Genomic DNA, 22,547 nt, shown 5'->3' on the forward strand with positions numbered 1-22,547 from the left:
CAACACAGGCCTCTATTGACAGTACATGTGTTGTGTGTGGCACTGGTAGTCATATTTATGCTTCAGCGCATTTGACTAACTGATTCAAATCAACACAACATTTTATGGAAATGTTGATGGAAATCCTCTAATCTTTTTTTATTTTTAGGATGGAAAAAAGAACATCTTGTTTGTTTGATCTTGTTTTGTAATACTGGAGTTGTTTGTTGACCGACAGGTCTTGACCGAGATGAAGTTTGACTTCCTCATGACGGTGTGTAACCACGAGCACTACATCCCGCTTAACCTGCCCATGGCTTTTGGACGTACCAAGCTCCAGAGAGTTCAGGGTAGGCTGCTCTCTCGCCATGCGCCTCTGTCCTGTCATCTCCCTACCTGCATTTGCTCCCTGCCACCGCCACACACGTACTCCTGGGAAATTAGGCCTTCCTGTTCTGCACTGCTGCTGGTTTTCCTTTGTCCTGGTGACCTAAAGGGACATTTCACCACTTTTCAACCTGATATTCATCCTCAATATCAAATGAAGTGTTATTTGTCACACACGCCGAATACAACAGGTATTGACCTTACAGTGAAATACTTACCTACAAGCCCTTAACCAACAATGCTGTTTTAAGAGAAACACCTGTTAAGTAAAAAAAAAAAAATGGATAAGTAAGAAATAAAAGTAACAAATAATTAAAGAGCAGCAGTAAAATAACAATAGCATGGTTATATATACAGGGCGTACCGGTACGAGTTTGAGTTTGAAAAGTGGTGAAATTTCCCTTTTAATGTATCAATTATTGTAACTGAATTGCAAAAACCAGTATATATTATGAAGACCAAAGCTGTGCTCCTATGATCTGTTACATCACCCTCACCTACAAACCACAACCCCCCCCACACTAATCTGCCTCAGTGGTTTGGCCCACTCACCAGTTCACACAAAAGTCTATTACAGAGCAGAACATGTGGAGTCCAGCAAAAGGAGGGTTGTAACAGGAATTCTATGAATGTTTTTCACCCCACCACAGCCATAGTGTGTTCTGATAAAACTAATGCATGGTATGTTCATTTAATTTCCTAATTTTTCTCCTCCCTTTTGTTTTGTTTTGCTTGTGGTCGTTAGATTTTATTTCGTACGCGACGGAGATTTTTGGCGCAGTAGGTAGGTGATGCCTTCACAACATCAACCGACACGTTTGCAGTTTGAACGCCAACTGACACCGCACGCCACTAACCAACCCATTTCTGCTAGCCCCGTCTATCCAGGATTCTCATGAATTCACTCTTCATGATTGCTAACATCCTCCATACCACCTGCTTTGGCCAGTGCTTTGTAGTGGCCTGGAGTTTGTCACACTTCTTGCTGGCTTGGATCGTGGAAATCAAATGAATTTTCTTCTCTTGAATGTTTTGATTGATGATTTCAGACCTGAAAGACGAGGGGAGAGTCTTTCATGCTGTCTCTGCCTGTGTGACTACTGCATTCTTTCTCTCTCTCTCACTTCTTCACTTCTCTCTGCCTTCTCTCTCTCTCTCTCCCTCTCTCTCTCAGCCTTCACTTCTCTCTCTCTGCCTTCTCTCTCTCATTCTTTCTCTCTCTCTCACTTTTTCACTTCTCTCTGCCTTCTCCCTCTCTCACTCTCTCTCTCTCAGCCTTCACTTCTCTCTCTCTGCCTTCGCTCTCTTTCTTTCTCTCACTCTCTCTCTGCCTTTACTTCTCTCTCTCTGCCTTTTTCCTCTCCTCCTCTCTCTCTCTTTCTCTCTCTTTCTCTCTTTCTGCCTTCACTTCTCTCTGCCTTTTTCTCTCTCTCTCTCTCTCTCTCTCTCTCTCTCTCTCTCTCTCTCTCTCTCTCTCTCTCTCTCTCAGCCTTCACTTCTCTCTCTCTGCCTCTCTCTCTGCCTCTTTCTTTTCTCTCTCTCTCTCTGCCTTCACTTCTCTCTCTCTGCCTTTTCCTCCTCTCTCACTCTCTCAGCCTTCACTTCTCTCTCTCTGCCTTCTCTCTCTCTCTTTCTTTCTCTCACTCTCTCTCTGCCTTCAGTTCTCTCCCTGCCTTTTCCTCCTCTCTCTCTCTCTTTCTTTCTCTCTTTCTGCCTTCACTTCTCTCTCTGCCTTTTCCTCTCTCTCTCTCTCTTCTTTCTCTCTCTCTGCCTTCTCTCTCTGCCTTTTCCTCTCCTCCTCTCTCTCTTTCTCTCTCTTTCTCTCTTTCTGCCTTCACTTCTCTCTGCCTTTTCCTCTCTCTCTCTCTCTCACTCTCTCTCAGCCTTCACTTCTCTCTCTCTGCCTTCTCTCTCTCTCTTTCTTTCTCTCACTCTCTCTCTGCCTTCACTTCTCTCTCTCTACCTTTTCCTCCTCTCTCGCTTTCTCTCTTTCTGCCTTCACTTCTCTCTCTGCCTTTTCCTCTCTCTCTCTCTTTCTCTCTCTCTGCCTTCTCTCTCTGCCTTCTCCCCTCTCTCTCTCTCTGCCTTCACTTCTCTCTATGCCTTCTCTCTCTGCCTTCTCTCTCTCTTTATTTCTCTCTCTTTCTTTCTCTCACTCTCTCTGCTTTCACTTCTCTCTCTCTCTACCTTCTCTCTCTCTGACTTCTCTCTTTCTGCCTTTACTTCTCTCTGCCTTTTCCGCTCTCTCTCTCTCTCTCTCTCTCTCTCTCTCGCTCTTCTTTCTCTCTCTCTGCCTTCTTTCTCTGCCTTCTCCCCCTCTCTCTCTCTCTCTCTCTCTCTGCCTTCACTTCTCTCTATGCCTTCTCTCTCTGCCCTCTCTGTCTCTCTCTCTCTGTCTCTCTCTCTCTTCTTTCTCTCTCTCTGCCTTCTCCCCTCTCTCTCTGCCTTCACTTCTCTCTATGCCTTCTCTCTCTGCCTTCTCCCTCTCTTTATTTCTCTCTCTTTCTTTCTCTCACTCTCTCTGCCTTCACTTCTCTCTATGCCTTCTCTCTCTGCCTTCTCTCTCTCTTTATTTCTCTCTCTTTCTTTCTCTCACTCTCTCTGCTTTCACTTCTCTCTCTACCTCTCTCTCTCTCTCTCTCTCTCTCTCTCTGACTTCTCTCTTTCTGCCTTCACTTCTCTCTGCCTTTTCCTCTCTCTCTCTCGCTCTTCTTTCTCTCTCTCTGCCTTCTTTCTCTGCCTTCTCCCCTCTCTCTCTCTCTCTCTGCCTTCACTTCTCTCTATGCCTTCTCTCTCTGCCCTCTCTGTCTCTCTCTCTCTGTCTCTCTCTCTCTCTCTCTTCTTTCTCTCTCTCTGCCTTCTCCCCTCTCTCTCTGCCTTCACTTCTCTCTATGCCTTCTCTCTCTGCCTTCTCTCTCTCTTTATTTCTCTCTCTTTCTTTCTCTCACTCTCTCTGCTTTCACTTCTCTCTCTCTCTACCTTCTCTCTCTCTGACTTCACTTCTCTCTTTCTGCCTTCACTTCTCTCTGCCTTTTCCTCTCTCTCTCTCTCTCTCTCTCTCTCGCTCTTCTTTCTCTCTCTCTGCCTTCTTTCTCTGCCTTCTCCCCTCTCTCTCTGCCTTCACTTCTCTCTATGCCTTCTCTCTCTGCCTTCTCTCTCTCTTTATTTCTCTCTCTCTTTCTTTCTCTCACTCTCTCTGCTTTCACTTCTCTCTCTCTTTATTTCTCTCTCTCTTTCTTTCTCTCACTCTCTCTGCTTTCACTTCTCTCTCTCTCTACCTTCTCTCTCTCTGACTTCACTTCTCTCTTTCTGCCTTCACTTCTCTCTGCCTTTTCCTGTCTCTCTCTCTCTCTCTCTCTCACTCTCTCTCTCGCTCTTCTTTCTCTCTCTCTGCCTTCTTTCTCTGCCTTCTCCCCTCTCTCTCTCTCTCTCTGCCTTCACTTCTCTCTATGCCTTCTCTCTCTGCCCTCTCTCTCTCTCGCTCTCTCTCTCGCTCTCTCTCTCTGTCTCTCTCTGTCTATCATTCCAAATCTCTAGTCTTGTTTGTCCTATCTGACTCTTGTAAATCACCATTAACAGTTCAGAGAGAAACTGAGGGGAAATCAGAAAACAACCTGTGTGGGATTATTTCAACAAATTTCTTAAACACACAATATTTAATCAATAACACTCATCCTATATTTTACTGTAGTGGAGAGATGTCTTTGGCCTAAACCTACACATAAAGCCTACATCTCTAAACATGTTATATACATTTTTACATTTGATATACACAGGTAACTACCAAAATAATGGAAACACTTGAGTAAATGAGGGATACAAAGTATATTGAAACCAGGTGTGGCTTCCACACAGGTGTGGTTCCTGAGTTTATCAAGCAATTAACATCCCATCATGCTCAGGGCCATGTATAAAAATGCTAGGCAGGCCATTATTTTGGCTACCATAGCTATGCCCCCATAGGATGACAATGCCCCTCTCCACAGGGCACGAGTGGTCACTAAATGGTTTGATGGGTATGAAAACGATGTGCACCAATTGCCATGGCCGTCTCAGTCACCAGATCTCAACCCAATTGAACACTTATGGGAGATTCTGGAGCTGCGCCTGAGACAGCGTTTTCCAACACCATCAACAAAGCACCAAATTATGGAATTTTTCATGGAAGAATGGTGTCGCGTCCCTCCAATAGAGTTCCAGGCAATTGTAGAATCTATGCCAAAATGCTTTGAAGCTGTTCTGCCTCGTGATTTATTTCTTTGGGGTTCATGCTCTCACAGGTTTTTCTCTGATTTCCCTCATTAGAGATGGTGGTGTTTCTCTCATTTCCCTCATTAGAGGTGGTGGTGTTTCTCTCATTTCCCTCATTAGAGATGGTGGTGTTTCTCTCATTTCCCTCATTAGAGGTGGTGGTGTTTCTCTCATTTCCCTCATTAGAGGTGGTGGTGTTTCTCTCATTTCCCTCATTAGAGGTGGTGGTGTTTCTCTCATTTCCCCAATTAGAGGTGGTGGTGTTTGTCTGATTTCCCTCATTAGAGGTGGTAGTGTTTCTCTCATTTCCCTCATTAGAGGTGGTGGTGTTTCCCTCATTTCCCTCATTAGAGGTGGTGGTGTTTCCCTCATTTCCCTCATTAGAGCTGGTGGTGTTTGTCCGATTTCCCTCATTAGAAGTGGTAGTGTTTCTCTCATTTCGCTCATTGGAGGTGGTGGTGTTTCTCTCATTTCCCTCATTGGAGGTGGTGGTGTTTCTCTCATTTCCCTCATTGGAGGTGGTGGTGTTTCTCTCATTTCCCTCATTGGAGGTGGTGGTGTTTCTCTCATTTCCCTCATTGGAGGTGGTGGTGTTTCTCTCATTTCCCTCATTGGAGGTGGTGGTGTTTCTCTCATTTCCCTCATTGGAGGTGGTGGTGTTTCTCTCATTTCCCTCATTGGAGGTGGTGGTGTTTCTCTCATTTCCCTCATTGGAGGTGGTGGTGTTTCTCTCATTTCCCTCATTGGAGGTGGTGGTGTTTCTCTCATTTCCCTCATTGGAGGTGGTGGTGTTTCTCTCATTTCCCTCATTGGAGGTGGTGGTGTTTCTCTCATTTCCCTCATTGGAGGTGGTGGTGTTTCTCTCATTTCCCTCATTGGAGGTGGTGGTGTTTCTCTCATTTCCCTCATTGGAGGTGGTGGTGTTTTGCATTGGAGAAAAAGGTTGCTGAGTCAGTGTGTTCAACATGTGATGTTGTCACATTCCTCCCTGGAATTTGTCAGACACATCGTTCCATGAGTGAAACAACAGAATATCTACCATGTCACTTGAATGCTACCAGTCAGATTGAAGTCAAAGATGCACCCCTTTATATTACAGCACGGTAGTCTGCACCTGCTGCTAGTACCCGTATGTGTTCCCTATGTAGTGCACTGCTTTTGGCCAGGGAATAGGGTAGGGTGTGATTTAGGGCATGACCTAACCATGTTGACCTATGACCCCAGATCAGAGCCTGGAGTCTGCGCTGACGGAGGATTACTGTAAGAACCACTTCCTGGTTGGTCTGCTGCTGAGGGAGGTGGCCGAGGCCCTGCAGGGGTCACCAGAGGTCAGACAGCTGGCCGTGGCCGTCCTGAAGAACCTGCTCATCAAACACGCCATGGACGACCGTTACACCCAGTACAAGGTGAGGAGGAGGAGGGTACAGACAGGCCACTACACCAATAGAATATGAGGAGGAGAGACAGTCAGACCACTACACCAATAGAATATGAGGAGGAGAGACAGTCAGACCACTACACCAATAGAATATGAGGAGGAGAGACAGTCAGACCACTACACCAATACAATATGAGGAGGAGAGACAGACAGACCACTACACCAGTACAAGGTGAGGAGGGGGGAGACAGTCAGACCACTACACCAATACAATATGAGGAGGAGAGAAAGACAGACTGCTATACCAGTACAACGTGAGGAGGGGCGAGACAGTCAGACTGCTACACCGGTACAAGGTGAGGAGGGGGAGACAGACAGACTGCTACACCAGTACAATGTGAGGAGGAGGGAGACAGTCAGACTGCTACACCGGTACAAGGTGAGGAGGGGGAGACAGACAGACTGCTACACCAGTACAATGTGAGGAGGGGGGAGACAGTCAGACTACTACACCAGTACAAGGTGAGGAGGGGGAGACAGTCAGACTGCTACACCAGTACAAGGTGAGGAGGGGGAGACAGTCAGACTGCTACACCAGTACAACGTGAGGAGGGGGAGACAGACAGACTGCTACACCAGTACAACATGACGAGGGGGAGACAGTCAGACTGCTACACCAGTACAAGGTGAGGAGGGGGAGAGAGACAGACTGCTACACCAGTACAAGGTGAGGAGAGGGAGACAGGCTGCTGCACCAGTACAACTTGAGAATGGGAAGACAGACAGACTGAGGAGGGGGGACGTGAGGAGGGGGGAGACAGTCAGACTGCTACACCAGTACAAGGTGAGAGCAACAGTCGTGAGTGACAGAGTGAGTGACAGAGCGAGAGAGAGCTCATTATCGGTAAAGAAATTTCACCCTGTAACACAATGAAAGGCTATAGGCTGTTTCTAAAGGGATATTTAATAGTAAAGCAGAAAGGTGAGGGGGGAGAGATGGAAAAAATTCAGAAGCCTTTGTAATCCTCAAATACACAACAAGTGAAACATTTCCTGAATTGCAGCAAAGTTCTCCTGCAACCGGGTGATCAAATTAAGATATTACATCTGTACGTTTTAATATAGGTTTTATAAAAGGAAATGAACCGTGTTCATAGAGCAGCGGGGGACACAGTCCGAGTCGCTGTTGCTGTTTGGGAAAATAGAGGCTAGTAAATGAATAACTAGACTAGTTAACTAGAGTAAGGAGTGTTCACTGTTTCCACAGACCCAAGATAAGAAGAAATCGGTTATGCAAATCCACACTAGATCCAAATAGTCGCTGGCAGCGGAGCATTGTGTTGATAGAAAGCCCAGCTTTCGAATAGCCCCTCTCTAATGATACAGTAGATAGTTGTTTTGGTTGACACAGTTGTACTGTTTGTTAAAGGTCACTGTTCCATAGACCACACAGATCCTGTTGGCGTGCTAACAACACACTGTGTATGCAAATGGAACAACAATAAAGATTGTTGGAAAAAGACATTCACTTTTTACACCCCCCTCTGTATGTCAGAATCAGCAGGCCCGTATCTGTCTACTGTACCTGCCACTGCTGGAGCTGCTCTACCAGAACCTCAAACAGCTGTCTGCCCAGCATCACACCTCTAGCCCCGGCCTGGGCTTCACCGTGAGTCCCCCACCTACCTTCCACCCCTGGAGGTCCTGGTTTACTCTATCTGCTCTCATGAAAATTATGAATTGAAATTGAAGTTTATTTCCTGATTTGACTGAATTGAAATAGAATGGACCCCTACCCTTGTTGTTGTCCTGTGCTCTTCCAGGGCTCCAGAGATGACTTGAGATCAACCGGCTTGATGGACAGCCGCAGGACCAGCACGGCCATCGATAAGGACCACGGTTAGTGTGACGTCTGTCCTCAATGTGTTAACCCCTGCCGACAGTAGGTGCAGGAGATTATTCATAAAGATAAATAAGGGTACGTTAGAATTGTAATTTCCCATCAGAATTTTTGCTTTGATGTTTGGGAACTGGCGGTAAAATAGGTGTTTTATTGTCCATTTGGTTAGAACGGAAATTCTCCGTCTGCCATTTTCCCAAACCCACACACCACAGGAGGCTGGTGAGGGCAGAACGTGTGGAATGGAGTAAGTAAACAAAAGGATATTAAACACATGGTTCCCATGTGTTTGATACCATTCCATCCATCCCGTCCTCCCCAATTCAGACGCCACCTGTGCAACACACACACACTGAGAGGCACGGTGTCAACCGCGGGTTAGCGCCTCTAGATAGATATTTCTTGGGGTTTAGTGCCATGCTCAAGGCCACAACAGTAATGGTAGTCATTCTTCTGTATCTCCTGGCCTGGGACTTGAACCAGCAACCTTTCCGAATCCTTTACTGATCCACATCTGTTACCCTACCCCCCCCAAAAAAAGCACACAAAAAAAACATCTGAGAAGCTATGTGAACATGTGTCTCTGTACTCCCCAGGCCCAGTAGCTCAGAACGGCCACTTGGTGAGGAGGGAGGACTCTAGAGGATCTCTGTTCATGGATCCCAGCACTCCAGATAGCTCTGAGGTAAGAAACAGAGAGTGTTGGATGGGCCAATACAAATAAGAAAAATAAAGAGAATATGGCACCATATTCCCTATATAGTGCACTACTTTTGACTAGGGCACATAGGGCTCTGGTCAAAAGTAGTGTACTATGTAGGGAATAGGGTGCGATTTGGGACAGAACCAGAGGGAACGCCATAAGTCAAGTTCAGTAGAGCACATCATAGCAGAACAGTCAAATTGAATATGACGCTCTACATCCTGTTCCGTTAAAAAATAAACATGATATGAAGTGATATAAATCTTATTTGTTGTTTTTCGTTTGGGTCATTTCTCCAACACTTGCAAGCCTTTATTATTTATTGTAGCGATATACACTGTATACCAAACATTAGGAACACCTTCCTGATATTGAGTTGCACCCCCCTTTTTTGCCCTCAGAACAGCCTCAATTTGTCGCGGCATGGACTGTACAAGGTGTCAAAGTGTTCCACAGGGATGCTGGCCCATGTTGACTCCAATGCTTCCCACAGTTGTGTCAAGTTGGCTGAATGTCCTTTGGGTGGTGGACCATTCTTGGTTCACACGGGAAATTGTTGACCGTGGAAAAACTCAGCACTGTTGAAGTTCTTGACACAAACCGGTGCGCCTGGCTTCTACTACCATACAATGTTCAAAGGCCCTTACAGTTTTTGTCTTCCCCATTCACCCTTTGAATGGCACACATACACAATCCATGTCTCAAGGCTTAAACTTAAACGGTTGGAGCTACAGTATAAGCTATTATGACCCCAATCCTGAAAGCTAAGACTCTCGGGAACACGTACAATGCTCGCTCACAAGCCGCCACAGGACTCTTTAGAATAGAGTGGACAGGACCAGGCCACAAATCAGACTGGGAGGAAAAGAACATTGTCAATGAAAGCAATGATGGTGTTATTTTCTACACAGAAGATCATAGATCAAGATCATAGATCATAGATCAAGATCATGAACTTCGTATGCATTGTGTGCTTCAGATGCATTCATTGTGTTTACTTGATAGCTACCTACACAAATATCTAGCTAGAACAAAGTGTTAATAAGATAAAAATTCCTTAAAAAGATGTAAAAGCAATACAAATAAAAGTTGTCCAGTTACTTCAAACCATGCTTCCTTGAGATGAAAGTACTGTCAGACTGATTTGTAATACACTGTCATAGCCCCAAATAAAGAAGTTAACATTGGCTGTTGATTATATCACCTTTATTTACAGTGGGGGTCGCAAAATTGCTTTGATATCAAAATTAGGTAACAGGCCAAAAAAGTTTGAACCCCTGTCATATAGTAGGACTAAGCGCCACTGCTTCAAATGATTGTCTTTCTTTTTTGGTGGTATGAATAAATGCCACTGTGTTTTCTTCCTCTGTGGTGTTTCTCCCCACAGCTCCACAGAAGGGGCTCTGAGGTGAGAGACAGACAAGGAGAGCATGATATCATATAAGTTTTGTTCCCTGTCAGATATTGATGTTTGGTCATTTAGATTTGTTATTCAAAAATATAACATATATGTTTTTAGTTGAAAGTTTATAGTTAGGATTTTATTTAACGGAGGGGAGGGACCATACGTCCATGTTTTCTTACTCCGTGGTGTCCCTCCCTGCTACTGTTTCTGATGCCATGTTTTCTTACTCCGTGGTGTCCCTCCCTGCCACTGTTTCTGATACCATGTTTTCTTGCTCTGTGGTGTCCCTCCCTGCTACTGTTTCTGATACCATGTTTTCTTCCTCTATGGTGTATTGTCCTCCAGCTCCACCGGCGGGGCTCCACTATGAGCAGCAGTACTACTCTCCCTCCCATAGGCAGACTGGGCCACTATGAGATCAAAGGACTGCTTCTGTGTTTCCTTCACATCGTCAGGACCGTCTCAGACGGTCAGTCAGCAACACAATATTAAATACATGTAGAACACATACCAAGGTTGGGGTCAATTTGATTTTCGTTCCAGCCATTTCAGAATGTAAACCAAATTCCAATTTTAAATTTTTCTCATTAAAAAGCATTGAAGAGAATTGTAATTGGAACGTCAGTGTACTTCCTGAATTGGCATACTGTAGTATGTGCAATATGTTACAGTATCTCTATGGTCAGCGCCACACAGTCACTTCTCTCTATTTGGGGTTTGATGATGCATACCTAGACACTGAATGAATGCACTGTATATCCTGTGTTGTGTTCATTTGACCTATATTATAGCTATCCTATTATTACGCCTATATTCAAACATTTTCATTGGCCTCTGTGGAATTTCTGACTTTTGTGCGGTTTTTAGCAGACATCGGTGTGCTACTTGGTACACTACTTTTGGCCAGGGCCTGTTCAAAAGTAATGCACTACAAAGGCAATATGGTGTAATTTGGGACGCAGACCTGGTCATTGTGTAATCTTCTGGTTGTTTCTGCCTGTTGACCTGCTACAAAAGCTGTCTCAGTGTCTGTCACTCTCCTGTTGTGTCTCTGTCTCTAGACAACCTGCTGGCCTACTGGAACAAGGTCAATCCTCAGGACATCATCAACTTCCTCAGTCTACTGGAGTGAGTACAAGATCATTATCTTATATTCGCTGTGTGGATGCAGGGCTAGAATATAATAGGTTATATTCGCTGTGTGGATGCAGGACTAGAATATAATAGGTTATATTTGCTGTGTGGATGCAGGACTAGAATATAATAGGTTATATTCTCTTGTGTGAATGCAGGATTATAATATAATAGGTTATATTCTCTTGTGTGAATGCAGGATTATAATATAGTAGGTTATATTCGCTGTGTGGATGCAGGATTAGAATATAATAGGTTATATTCTCTTGTGTGAATGCAGGATTAGAATATAGTAGGTTATATTCGCTGTGTGGATGCAGGATTAGAATATAATAGGTTTATTCGCTGTGTGGATGCAGGATTAGAATAGAGTAGGTTATATTATTTTGTGTGGATGCAGGATTAGAATATAGTAGGTTATATTCGCTGTGTGGATGCAGGACTAGAATATAATAGGTTATATTCGCTGTGTGGATGCAGGACTAGAATATAATAGGTTATATTCGCTGTGTGGATGCAGGACTAGAATATAATAGGTTATATTCGCTGTGTGGATGCGGGATTAGAATATAGTAGGTTATATTCGCTGTGTGGATGCAGGATTAGAATATAATAGGTTATATTCGCTGTGTGGATGCAGGACTAGAATATAATAGGTTATATTCCCTTGTGTGGATGCAGGATGAGAGTCAGGAAGTTTTCCTGATCATACACCCTGCCCAGGACAAACCCTGAGCTCTAGCCATTAAACTAGTTGTTAATGTCAAAATAAGGTATGTGCGTGCGTGTGTGTGAGCACGTGTGCACAGGCAATCGTTTTTAAACACAGCAAATAAATTCATAAAAAATCTTACAATGTAATTTTCTGTATTTTTTTTCTTCTCATTTTGTCTGTCATAGTTGAAGTGTACCTATGATGAAAATTACAGGCCTCATCTTTTTAAGTGGGAGAACTTGCACAATTGGTGGCTGACTAAATACTTTTTTGCCCCACTGTATGCACGCACCACTTTTCTGTTTTGTTTTTTAAATTGTTTTTTTAAACAAGTTATTTTTTCCATTTCACTTCACCACTTTGAACTATTTTGTGTATGTCCATTACATGAAATCCAAATAAAAATCCATTTTAATTACAGGTTGTAATGCAACAAAATAGGAAAAACGCCAAGGGGATGAATACTTTTGCAAGGAACTGTATGTTAACCCTTCGGAATTACCTGGATTTCTGCATAAATTAGTCATCAAATTTGATCTAATGACTTCTCCAAAAACGAATTGGAGTCAGGAGTTAGCTAACCTGGAGTCCAATCAATGAGACGATATTGGAGATGTTGGTTAGTGCTGCCTTGCCCGATAAAAACACACTCTATTCACAAGAAGCATTGCCTGATAGTAACCATGCCTCAAACGAAAGAGATCTCAGAAGACCTAAGATTAAGAATTGTTGACTTGCATGAAGCTGGAAAGGGTTACAAAAGTATCTCTAAAAGCCTTGACGTTCATCAGTCCACGGTAAGACAAATTGTCTATAAATGGAAAAAGTTCAGCACTGTTGCTACTTTCCCTAGGAGTGGCCGTCCTGCAAGAGCACGGCGCAGAATGCTCTGAGGTTAAGAAGAATCCTAGAGTGTCAGCTAAGGACTTACAGAAATGTCTGGAACATGCTAACATCTCTGTTGACAAGTCTACGATACGTAAAACACAAAACAAGAATGGTGTTCATGGGAGGACACCACGGAAGAAGACACTGCTGTCCAAAAAAAACATTGCTGCACGTCTGAAGTTTTCAAAAGTGCATCTGGATGTTCCCCAGCGCTACTGGCAAAATATTCTGTGGACAGATGAAACTACAGTTGAGTTGTTTGGAAGGAACACAAAACACTATGTGTGGAGAAAAAAAGGCACAGCACACCAACATCAAAACCTCATCCCAACTGTAAATAATGGTGGAGGGAGCATCATGGTTTGTGGCTGCTTTGCTGCCTCAGGGCCTAGACAGCTTGCTATCATCAACGGAAAAATTAATTCCCAAGTTTATCAAGACATTTTGCAGGGGAACGTTAGGCTATCTGTCCGCCAATTGAAGCTCAACAGAATTTGAGTGATGCAACAGGACAACAACCTAAAACACATAATTAAATCAACAACAGAATGGCTTCAACAGAAGAAAATACACATTCTGGAGGGGCCAAGTCAGAGTCCTGACCTCAACCCGATTGAGATGCTATGGCAAGAGAGCAGTTCACACTAGACATCCCAAGATTAATGCTGAACTGAAACAGTTTTGAAAAGAGAAAAGGTCCAAAAGTCCTCCTGACCATTGTGAAGGTCTGATCAGCAACTACAGAAAACGTTTGATTGAGGCTATTGCTGCCAAAGGAGGGTCAACCAGTTATTAAATCCAAGGCTTCACATACTTTTCCCACCCTGCACTGTGAATGTTTACATGGTGTGCTAAATAAAGACATGAAAACATATAATTGTTTGTGTGTTATTAGTTTAAGCAGACTGTGTTTGTCTATTGTTGTGACCTAGATGAAGATCAGATCCAATTTTATGACCACTTTATGCAGAAGTCCAGGTAATTCCAAAGGGTTCACATGCTTTTTCTTCCCACTGTATAACAATCACTTATCAAGTGATTGATGTTGTTGTCCTATTTGCATACCACTAATCAACTATGTGATGTACAAGACTATTAATTGCAATTAACATCTATGAGATAAACTTATTTATCCGGACCTCTTCAATCTCTTTCAGGACATGCCTGGTGCAGTTCCGTTATGTTGGAAAGAGAAACATTGGCAGGTAGGATGATGTTTGGATTACGTACAGCACTAAAATATAGTGCTACTAAGTTTGTCCTAAACAGGTATATGGTACCTGTGTCTCTGTGTCTATTTGTAGGAGTAAGAATTCTTGGATGTCCAACCTAAGGTTCCTCGCTAGTCCAATAAATTCTATTATAATTATTGTCCCCCACACATCTTTAGGCTTGGTTGTCAAAAGGTTGTTGTTCTTTTTTTGTTATTGCTAATAAATGGGCGGTAAAGCAGCAGGGTAGCCTAGTGGTTAGAGCGTTAGAGCGTTGGACCAGTAACCGGAAGGTTGCAAGTTCAAACCCCCGAGCTGACAAGGTACAAATCTGCCGTTCTGCCCATGAACAGGCAGTTACCCCACTCACTGTTCCTAGGCCGTCATTGAAAATAAGATTTTGTTCTTAACTGACTTGCCTAATTAAATAAAGGTTAAAAAAAAATGTTTTAAATGTTAATGCATCTACACTTATCTTTAGGTGTACGTGTGTTTCTGAGTCTGGTTTATCAGATTTAGGTTTCCTGCAGTCCGTTACATGAGTCATTAACTCCCTAGTTGTTTAAGTTCAGTGGAGTGTATTGTTGTGTCTCTGTCAAGACCAGGGCTGTTAAGGTGACCGTATTGCCGCCACACTGGCGGTCACGAGTCATTAAGCCAGTCAAATGAAGGCTTCTCCAAGCTCTGATGCTGCTGACAGTCATTCGTAGCTTATCAAACCTGCTAACTGCCTGGCACTCTATTGTCCCTCTAATCACTCTGACATCAATGCAAAACACTTCATGAGAGCCCAACAGCCCATGTTGTGCAGCCTTTCTAGGAATCAAATCAAATGTTATGACACATACACATGTTTAGCAGATGTTTTTGCTGGTGTAGTGAAATGCTTGTGTTTCTAGCTCCAGCAGTGCAGTAATATCTACAATTCACAACAATACACACAACCTAAAAGTAAAAGAATGGAATGAAGGAATATATCAATATTAGGATGAGCTGGGACCGAGAGATTAAGAAACAGTGTCCGATGTCGGAGTGGCATACAGTAGAATAGAATACACTATACATATTTTTTTTGTATTTCACCTTTATTTAACCAGGTAGGCTGGTTGAGAACAAGTTCTCATTTGCAACTGCGACCTGGCCAAGATAAAGCATAGCAGTGTGAACAGACAACACAGAGTTACACATGGAGTAAACAATTAACAAGTCAATAACACAGTAGGAAAAAAAGAGTCTATATACATTGTATGCAAAAGGCATGAGGAAGTAGGCGAATAATTACAATTTTGCAGATTAACACTGGAGTGATAAATGATCAGATGGTCATGTACAGGTAGAGATATTGGTGTGCAAAAGAGCAGAAGAGTAAATAAATAACAATATGGGGATGAGGTAGGTAAAATTGGGTGGGCTATTTACCGATAGACTATGTACAGCTGCAGCGATCAGTTAGCTGCTCAGATAGCAGATGTTTGAAGTTGGTGAGGGAGATAAAAGTCTCCAACTTCAGCGATTTTTGCAATTAGTTCCAGTCACAGGCAGCAGAGAACTGGAACGAAAGGCGGCCAAATGAGGTGTTGGCTTTAGGGATGATCAGTGAGATACACCTGCTGGAGTGCGTGCTACGGGGGGGTGTTGCCATCGTGACCAGTAAACTGAGATAAGGCGGAGCTTTACCTAGCATGGACTTGTAGATGACCTGGAGTGTGGGTCTGGCGACGAATATGTAGCGAAGGCCAGCCGTCTAGAACATACAGGTTGCAGTGGTGGGTGGTATAAGGTGCTTTAGTGACAAAACGGATGGCACTGTGATAAACTGCATCCAGTTTGCTGAGTAGAGTGTTGGAAGCTATTTTGTAGATGACATCGCCGAAGTCGAGGATCGGTAGGATAGTCAGTTTTACTAGGGTAAGTTTGGCGGCGTGAGTGAAGGAGGCTTTGTTGCGGAATAGAAAGCCGACTCTAGATTTGATTTTCGATTGGAGATGTTTGATATGAGTCTGGAAGGAGAGTTTACAGTCTAGCCAGACACCTAGGTACTTATAGATGTCCACATATTCAAGGTCGGAACCATCCAGGTTGGTGATGCTAGTCGGGCGTGCGGGTGCAGGCAGCGAACGGTTGAAAAGCATGCATTTGGTTTTACTAGCGTTTAAGAGCAGTTGGAGGCCACGGAGGGAGTGTTGTATGGCATTGAAGCTCGTTTGGAGGTTAGATAGCACAGTGTCCAAGGACGGGCCGGAAGTATACAGAAATGTGTCGTCTGCGTAGAGGTGGATCAGGGAATCGCCCTCAGCAAGAGCAACATCATTGATAAATACAGAGAAAAGAGTCGGCCCGAGAATTGAACCCTGTGGCACCCCCATAGAGACTGCCAGAGGACCGGACAGCATGCCCTCCGATTTGACACACTGAACTCTGTCTGCAAAGTAGTTGGTGAACCAGGCAAGGCAGTCATCAGATGAGTAAAGCTCAAATATTTAAAGTGACTAGTCTTCAATTATTAAAGTAGCCCGTGATTTCAAGTCTCTGTATATGGGGCAGCAGCTGTCGTGGAAATATTCAGTCAGTAATATTTCTCAACTACCAGAGCCTGTGAGTTCAAATATACTTTTATTAGAATATAATAAAAGCCAAGCTGGTTCATGAAAACAACTACTTTTCCAGTCTTGGCACACACTCTTTATACAGGTTACAACCTTACGTCACACACATATTAACTCCTCCGTATGATTCAACCCCTCTGGCATTTGGCCACCATTATCCTTTTTGCCTTGCACTAATTTTAGTTTGGTTTCCCCTGTTTTGAAGACAGGTGCATGATAATGGTCCATTCTAAATCAAAACAAATTTCACACAGATATTATTTAGTATATGTAAAGACAAGATTAAATCAAGAATAGTCCATGGGTGACAATATTGGCCTATAACTTGTGAATTATATATTATCACTTGTGAATGATGCCCAGCGTAAGGCAAGAAACAATGCCCTTTTCTAATCATAGTCACTTAAGCTGTGATACAAGGTTTGTATCACAGCTTATGTGTACAAATAACTTAAGTTAAGCACATTAATTAAGCACTTTAATCCACTTTACTCTCTCCAAATCAATCATCAAGTTTGCAGACGACACAACAGTAGTAGGCTTGATTAACAACAACAACGCGACAGCCTACAGGGAGGAGATGAGTGTGGTGTCAGGAAAATAACCTCTCACTCAACGTCAAAAAAACAAAGGATATGACATTGGACTTCAGGAAACAGCAGAGGGATCACCCCCTATCCACATCGACGGGACAGCATTGGAGAAGGTGGAAAGTTTTAAGTTCTTCTGCGTATATCACTGACAAACTGAAATGGACCACCCACACAGACCGTGTGGTGAAGAAGGCGCAACAGCACCTCTTCAACCTCAGGAGGCTGAAGAAATTTGGCTTGGCACCTAAGACCCTCCAACTTTTACAGATGCAAAATTGAGAGCATCCTGTCTCGCTGTATCACCGTCTGGTACGGCAACTGCACCGCCCATAACCGCAGGGCTCTCCAGAGGGTGGTGCAGTCTGCCCAACGCATTGCCGGGGGCAAACTACCTGCCCTCCAGGACACCTACATCACCCGATGTCACAAGAAGGCCAAAAAGATCATCTAGTACAACATCCACCCAAGCCACTGCCTGTTCACCCTGCTACCATCCAGAAGGCGAGGTCAGTACAGGTGCATCAAAGCTGGGACTTAGAGATTAAGAAACAGCTTCTATCTCAAGGCCATCAGACTACTAAACAACAAACCCTAACTCAGAGGCTGCTGCATACATTGAAACCAAATCACTGGACACTTTAATAAATGGATCACTAGTCACTTTAAACAACGTCACTTTAAATAATGCCATTTAATGTTTACATATCTTACATTACTCATGTATTTTATACCATCTACTGCATCGTGCCTATGCCGCTCGGCCATCGCTCGTCCATATACTTTTATGTACATATTCTCATTCACCCCTTTAGATTTGCGTGTATTAGGTAGTTGTTGGGGAATGAAAAACAGACTGAAAAACATCTTCTATCTCAAGGCCATCAGACTGTTAAACAGTCATCTCTAGCACAAAGAGGCTGCTGCCTAGATACAGACTTGAAATCATTGGCCACTTCAATAAATGGAACACTAGTCACTTTAGTAATGCCACTTTAATAATGTTCACATATCTTGCATTACTCATCTCATATTTATTCTATACTATATATTGCATCTTAGTCTATGCTGCTCTGACATTGCTCATCCATATATTTATATATTTTTATTCCATTCCTTTACTTAGATTTGTGTTATTAGGTATTTGTTGTGGAATTGTTAGATATTACTTGTTAGATATTGCTGCACTGTCGGAACTAGAAGCACAAGCATTTCGCTACACTCGCAATAACATCTGCTAACCTTGTGTACTGTATGTGACCAATAAAATTTAGATTTGATTTGATTTGGTATAGAGCCTAACTGGCATACATAAGCAGCCTGTAAAGTTCCAAGTTTAGGAAAGAATTTTCACCATAAAAATGCACCTTTATAATAAAAGTATTACATGCATAATCGCATTTGCAGTTACTTTTGATAATGGTGTTCCTTCTAATGGAACGTCTGCACTTATAGTGTGCGCATTGCTGCGCTTATAATGTGAAGAAATAGCCTAATAGATCAACATTTTAAGCTAAACGTTCGATCTGTTGCGTCAGCCTCATTGTGTAAAAAGTTTTTTTTTAAGCTAGTGGTTATATTAATTTGGGATCTATCGCATCCCACAACTATCCCAGACTGCGCACAGAATAGAATAGGTCAACTTTTGCCCGTGCTTTTGCTGTTCGTTAGGCTTAGTCATCTTGTTGCCTGACAAAGTAAATGTGGACGGTACTTCCAGTATCTTTAATATGCACTTCGGAATTGGATAATGACGAGCGCAGTTGCGTCCCTGAAGTGTCTGTCTTCACTTGTAGCCTGTGAGAAAGACCTGATCACGTGATTGAGAGCCATGTGACTGAGAGGTGCTTCGGAGCACGGAGCACTCAGGGAGAAGGGAATTATAATATTCAGCCTAAGGGCACAACGACCACTGGCCACAAAAGGCATGTATTTTTTTTCGGGGGCATTACGGCCATACAAAGGGGATGCCGCCGGGAAATTTGAGGCATTATCAAGTGTTTGTCAAATTGTGAATCATTGACTGGTGTAGTGTGTATAACAAGCAGAACTCATGCTTTTCATGCAACGTTTTTTCAAATCATCATTAGAGTCGCATTATGCATTTATTAAAAATCGACACATATAGCCAAACGTTTGTAGAATAACTAAAGTTACATTAATAACTATAAATTAAGCATATAAGTGTGCCTATTTCTTTGTTAACCGCTCAACACAGAATAGTCGCATGTGCACAGAAAATATCCTTTCAATTTTATTCAGCTTCATTCAATTGTATTCTTCATACTATAAAATAATGCCATGGACTTCTATGCAAATCTTGTCTGGTAAATGAACTAGTGTAGCCCACAGCCATATGGCATAGCCAGATGAGGACCTAACATAAGGACAACTCAAAGTATACTATTTTGTTCTTCTGAAATAGACTACATTTTCTTTATATACCGCCACAGCCCTAGACAAGACACCTATGTGTTCCATGCCAATACATTATATCATAGTCATTGTCTCTCTCAACCCATCTGTGTGTGTGTGTGTGCATGCGTGTCGGCGGCGTGTGTGTATAGGAGTCAGGATGCCTGGGTGTCCAAGCTGTTCTCTTCAGACAGGAAGTCCCAGACCATGCCTGTGATGCGCTGCAGAGCCGGCCTAATGCAGAGCCGGCTTCAGCAGTTCAGCACCATGGATACCTCTCTCACACTCAACATAGGTACATGAATATGATGCTATCCCTTCCCACTTCCCTGCCTCAAACTGTAAGTTTGCACATACAGTTGAAGTCGGAAGTTTACATACACTTAGGTTGGAGTCATTAAAACTAGTTTTTTCAACCACTCCACAAATTTCTTGTGAACAAACTATAGTTTTAGCAAGTCGGTTAGGACATCTACTTTGTGCATGACACAATACATTTTTCCAACAATTGTTTACAGACAGACTATTTCACTTATAATTCACAGTATCACAATTCCAGTGGGTCAGAAGTTTACATGCACTAAGTTGACTGTGCCTTTTAAACAGCTTGGAAAATTCCAGAAAATGATGTCATGGCTTTAGAAGCTTCTGATAGGCTAATTGACATAATTTGAGTAATTTGGAGGTGTACCTGTGGATGTATTTCAAGGCCTACCTTCAAACTCAGTGCCTCTTTGCTTGACATCATGGGAAAATCAAAAGAAATCAGCTAAGACCACAGAAAATAAATTGTACCACAAGTCTGGTTCATCCTTGGGAGCAATTTCCAAATGCCTGAAGGTACCAGGTTCATCTGTACAAACAATAGTATGCAAAAATAAACACCATGGGACCACGCAGCCGTCATACCGCTCAGGAAAGCTTGGTGCGGAAAGTGCAAATCAATCCCAAAACAACAGCAAAGGACATTGTGAAGATGCTGGAGGAAACAGGGACAAAAGTATCTATATCCACAGTAAAATGAGTCCTATATCGACATAACCTGAAAGGCTGCTCAGCAAGGAAGAAGCCCATGCTCCAAAACCGCCATAAAAAAGCCAGACTGCAGTTTGCAACTGCACATGGGGACAAAGATTGTACTTTTTCGAGATGAAACAAAAATAGAACTGTTCAGCCATAATAACCATCGTTATGTTTGGAGGAAAAAGGGGGATGCTTGCAAGCCGAAGAACACCATCCCAACCGTGAAGCACGGGGGTGGCAGCATCATGTTGTGGGGGTGCTTTGCTGCAGGAGGGACTGGTGCACTTCACAAAATAGATGGCATCATGAGGCAGGACAATTATGTGGATATATTAAAGCAACATCTCAGTCGGGACGTCAGTCAGGAATTTAAAGCTTGGTCACAAATGGGTCTTCCAAATGGACAATGATCCCAAGCATACTTCCAAAGTTGTGGCGAAATGGCTTAAGGACAACAAAGTCAAGGTATTGGAGTGGCCATCACAAAGCCCTGACCTCAATCCTATAGAACATTTGTGGGCAGAACTGAAAAAGCATGTGCGAGCAAGGATGCCTACAAACTTGACTCAGTTACACCAGCTCTGTCAGGAGGAATGGGCCAAAATTCACCCAATGTATTGTGGGAAGCTTGTGGAAGGCTACCAGAAACGTTTGACCCAATTAAAACAATTTAAAGGCAATGCTACCAAATACTAATTGAGTGTATGTAAACTTCTGACCCACTGGGAATGTGATGAAATAAATAAAAGCTGAAATAAATCATTCTCTCTACTATTATTCTGACATTTCACATTCTTGAAATAAAGTGGTGATCCTAACTAACCTAAGACAGGTAATTTTTACTCGGATTAAACATCATGAATTGTGAAATGCTGAGTTTAAATCTATTTGGCTAAGGTGTATGTAAACTTCTGACTTCAACTGTATACTGTACTTACTGCTTAAACCATAATCTGGGCTTGCAAAGTAGCCATTGAATATGGTGATTCTCCTTTAAACTTGCCATTCACCAGCTTTTCAAGTTTAATAATGTCAAAATATGTTCGGTACTTACCAAAGAATGGAGTTTCACTAAACAACTATCGCCATTCCAGCCGTTATGTACTTCCATAAAAGGTCTAAAATAAAAAGTTACATTGTCACGCCCTGGTCTAAGTATTTTGTGTTTTCTTTATTATTTTGGTCAGGCCAGGGTGTGACATGGGTTTATTATGTGGTGTATTTAGTCTTGGGTTTTTTTGTAGGCATTGGGATTGTGGTATAGTGGGGTTTTCTAGAAAAGTCTATGGTTGCCTGAAGTGGTTCTCAATCAGAGGCAGGTGTTTATCGTTGTCTCTGATTAGGAACCATATTTAGGCAGCCATATTCTTTGAGTGTTTCGTGGGTGATTGTTCCTGTCTCTGTGTTTGTTTGCACCAGAGAGGCTGTTTAGGTTTTCACATTACGGTTCTTGTTTTGTATCGATCTTAATTAAACATGTATCAAAATTACCATGCTGCATTTTGGTCCGATCCTTGCTACACCTCTTCAGAGGAGGAGATAGAAGAAAACTGTAACATACATGCAGCTGAAAATTTTTAAAATGCAGGTGTGCATGAGCCAACTCTTCTGCACATCCAGCAATATTAGTAATGTAATTAAAATACACTAAATAAAGCCTATGTAGAAATATACCCTATATTGTCAACTGAATCTATTATATATTATTGCATTTTGTGTAACGCGGGTGAAACAACAGATTGATATGACATTCATACAGTGTTGTAGGTGATCAAATCAATGACCTTTCCTGCTGCTGGATCAGCCGACCTGTGCGTGGCAGTAATGAATGATTTTATTGGAGGTGCAGAAGAGGTGGAGTTGGCGCATGCACACTTGCAAGAAGAATTACTTTGATTCTTTCCAGACAAGGCATTTTTCCGGTTGCATGTGACTTTTTATTTAAACCTTTTTTGGAACTAC

At 42.8% G+C, this 22,547-nt stretch overlaps 1 protein-coding gene across 3 annotated transcripts in view; it reads left to right on the forward strand.

Annotated features, from left to right (window-relative positions):
• Positions 1-22,547, forward strand: part of dock11 (dedicator of cytokinesis 11) — a 115,377-nt gene that overhangs the window by 45,282 nt on the left and 47,548 nt on the right. For 2 of the 3 annotated variants that reach the window (XM_042298286.1, XM_042298284.1), the window contains exons 30-39: positions 218-329; positions 1,112-1,150; positions 5,842-6,023; positions 7,551-7,664; positions 7,819-7,894; positions 8,492-8,580; positions 10,349-10,472; positions 11,065-11,131; positions 13,898-13,945; positions 19,715-19,857. In XM_042298286.1, coding sequence (XP_042154220.1) covers positions 218-329; positions 1,112-1,150; positions 5,842-6,023; positions 7,551-7,664; positions 7,819-7,894; positions 8,492-8,580; positions 10,349-10,472; positions 11,065-11,131; positions 13,898-13,945; positions 19,715-19,857 — 994 coding nt within the window. The remainder of the gene's footprint in view (positions 1-217; positions 330-1,111; positions 1,151-5,841; positions 6,024-7,550; positions 7,665-7,818; positions 7,895-8,491; positions 8,581-10,348; positions 10,473-11,064; positions 11,132-13,897; positions 13,946-19,714; positions 19,858-22,547) is intronic. The other variant, XM_042298285.1, reaches the window with a different exon arrangement.

The sequence above is a fragment of the Oncorhynchus tshawytscha genome, linkage group LG15, assembly GCF_018296145.1.
Source record: "Oncorhynchus tshawytscha isolate Ot180627B linkage group LG15, Otsh_v2.0, whole genome shotgun sequence".
Lineage (NCBI taxonomy): Eukaryota > Metazoa > Chordata > Actinopteri > Salmoniformes > Salmonidae > Oncorhynchus > Oncorhynchus tshawytscha.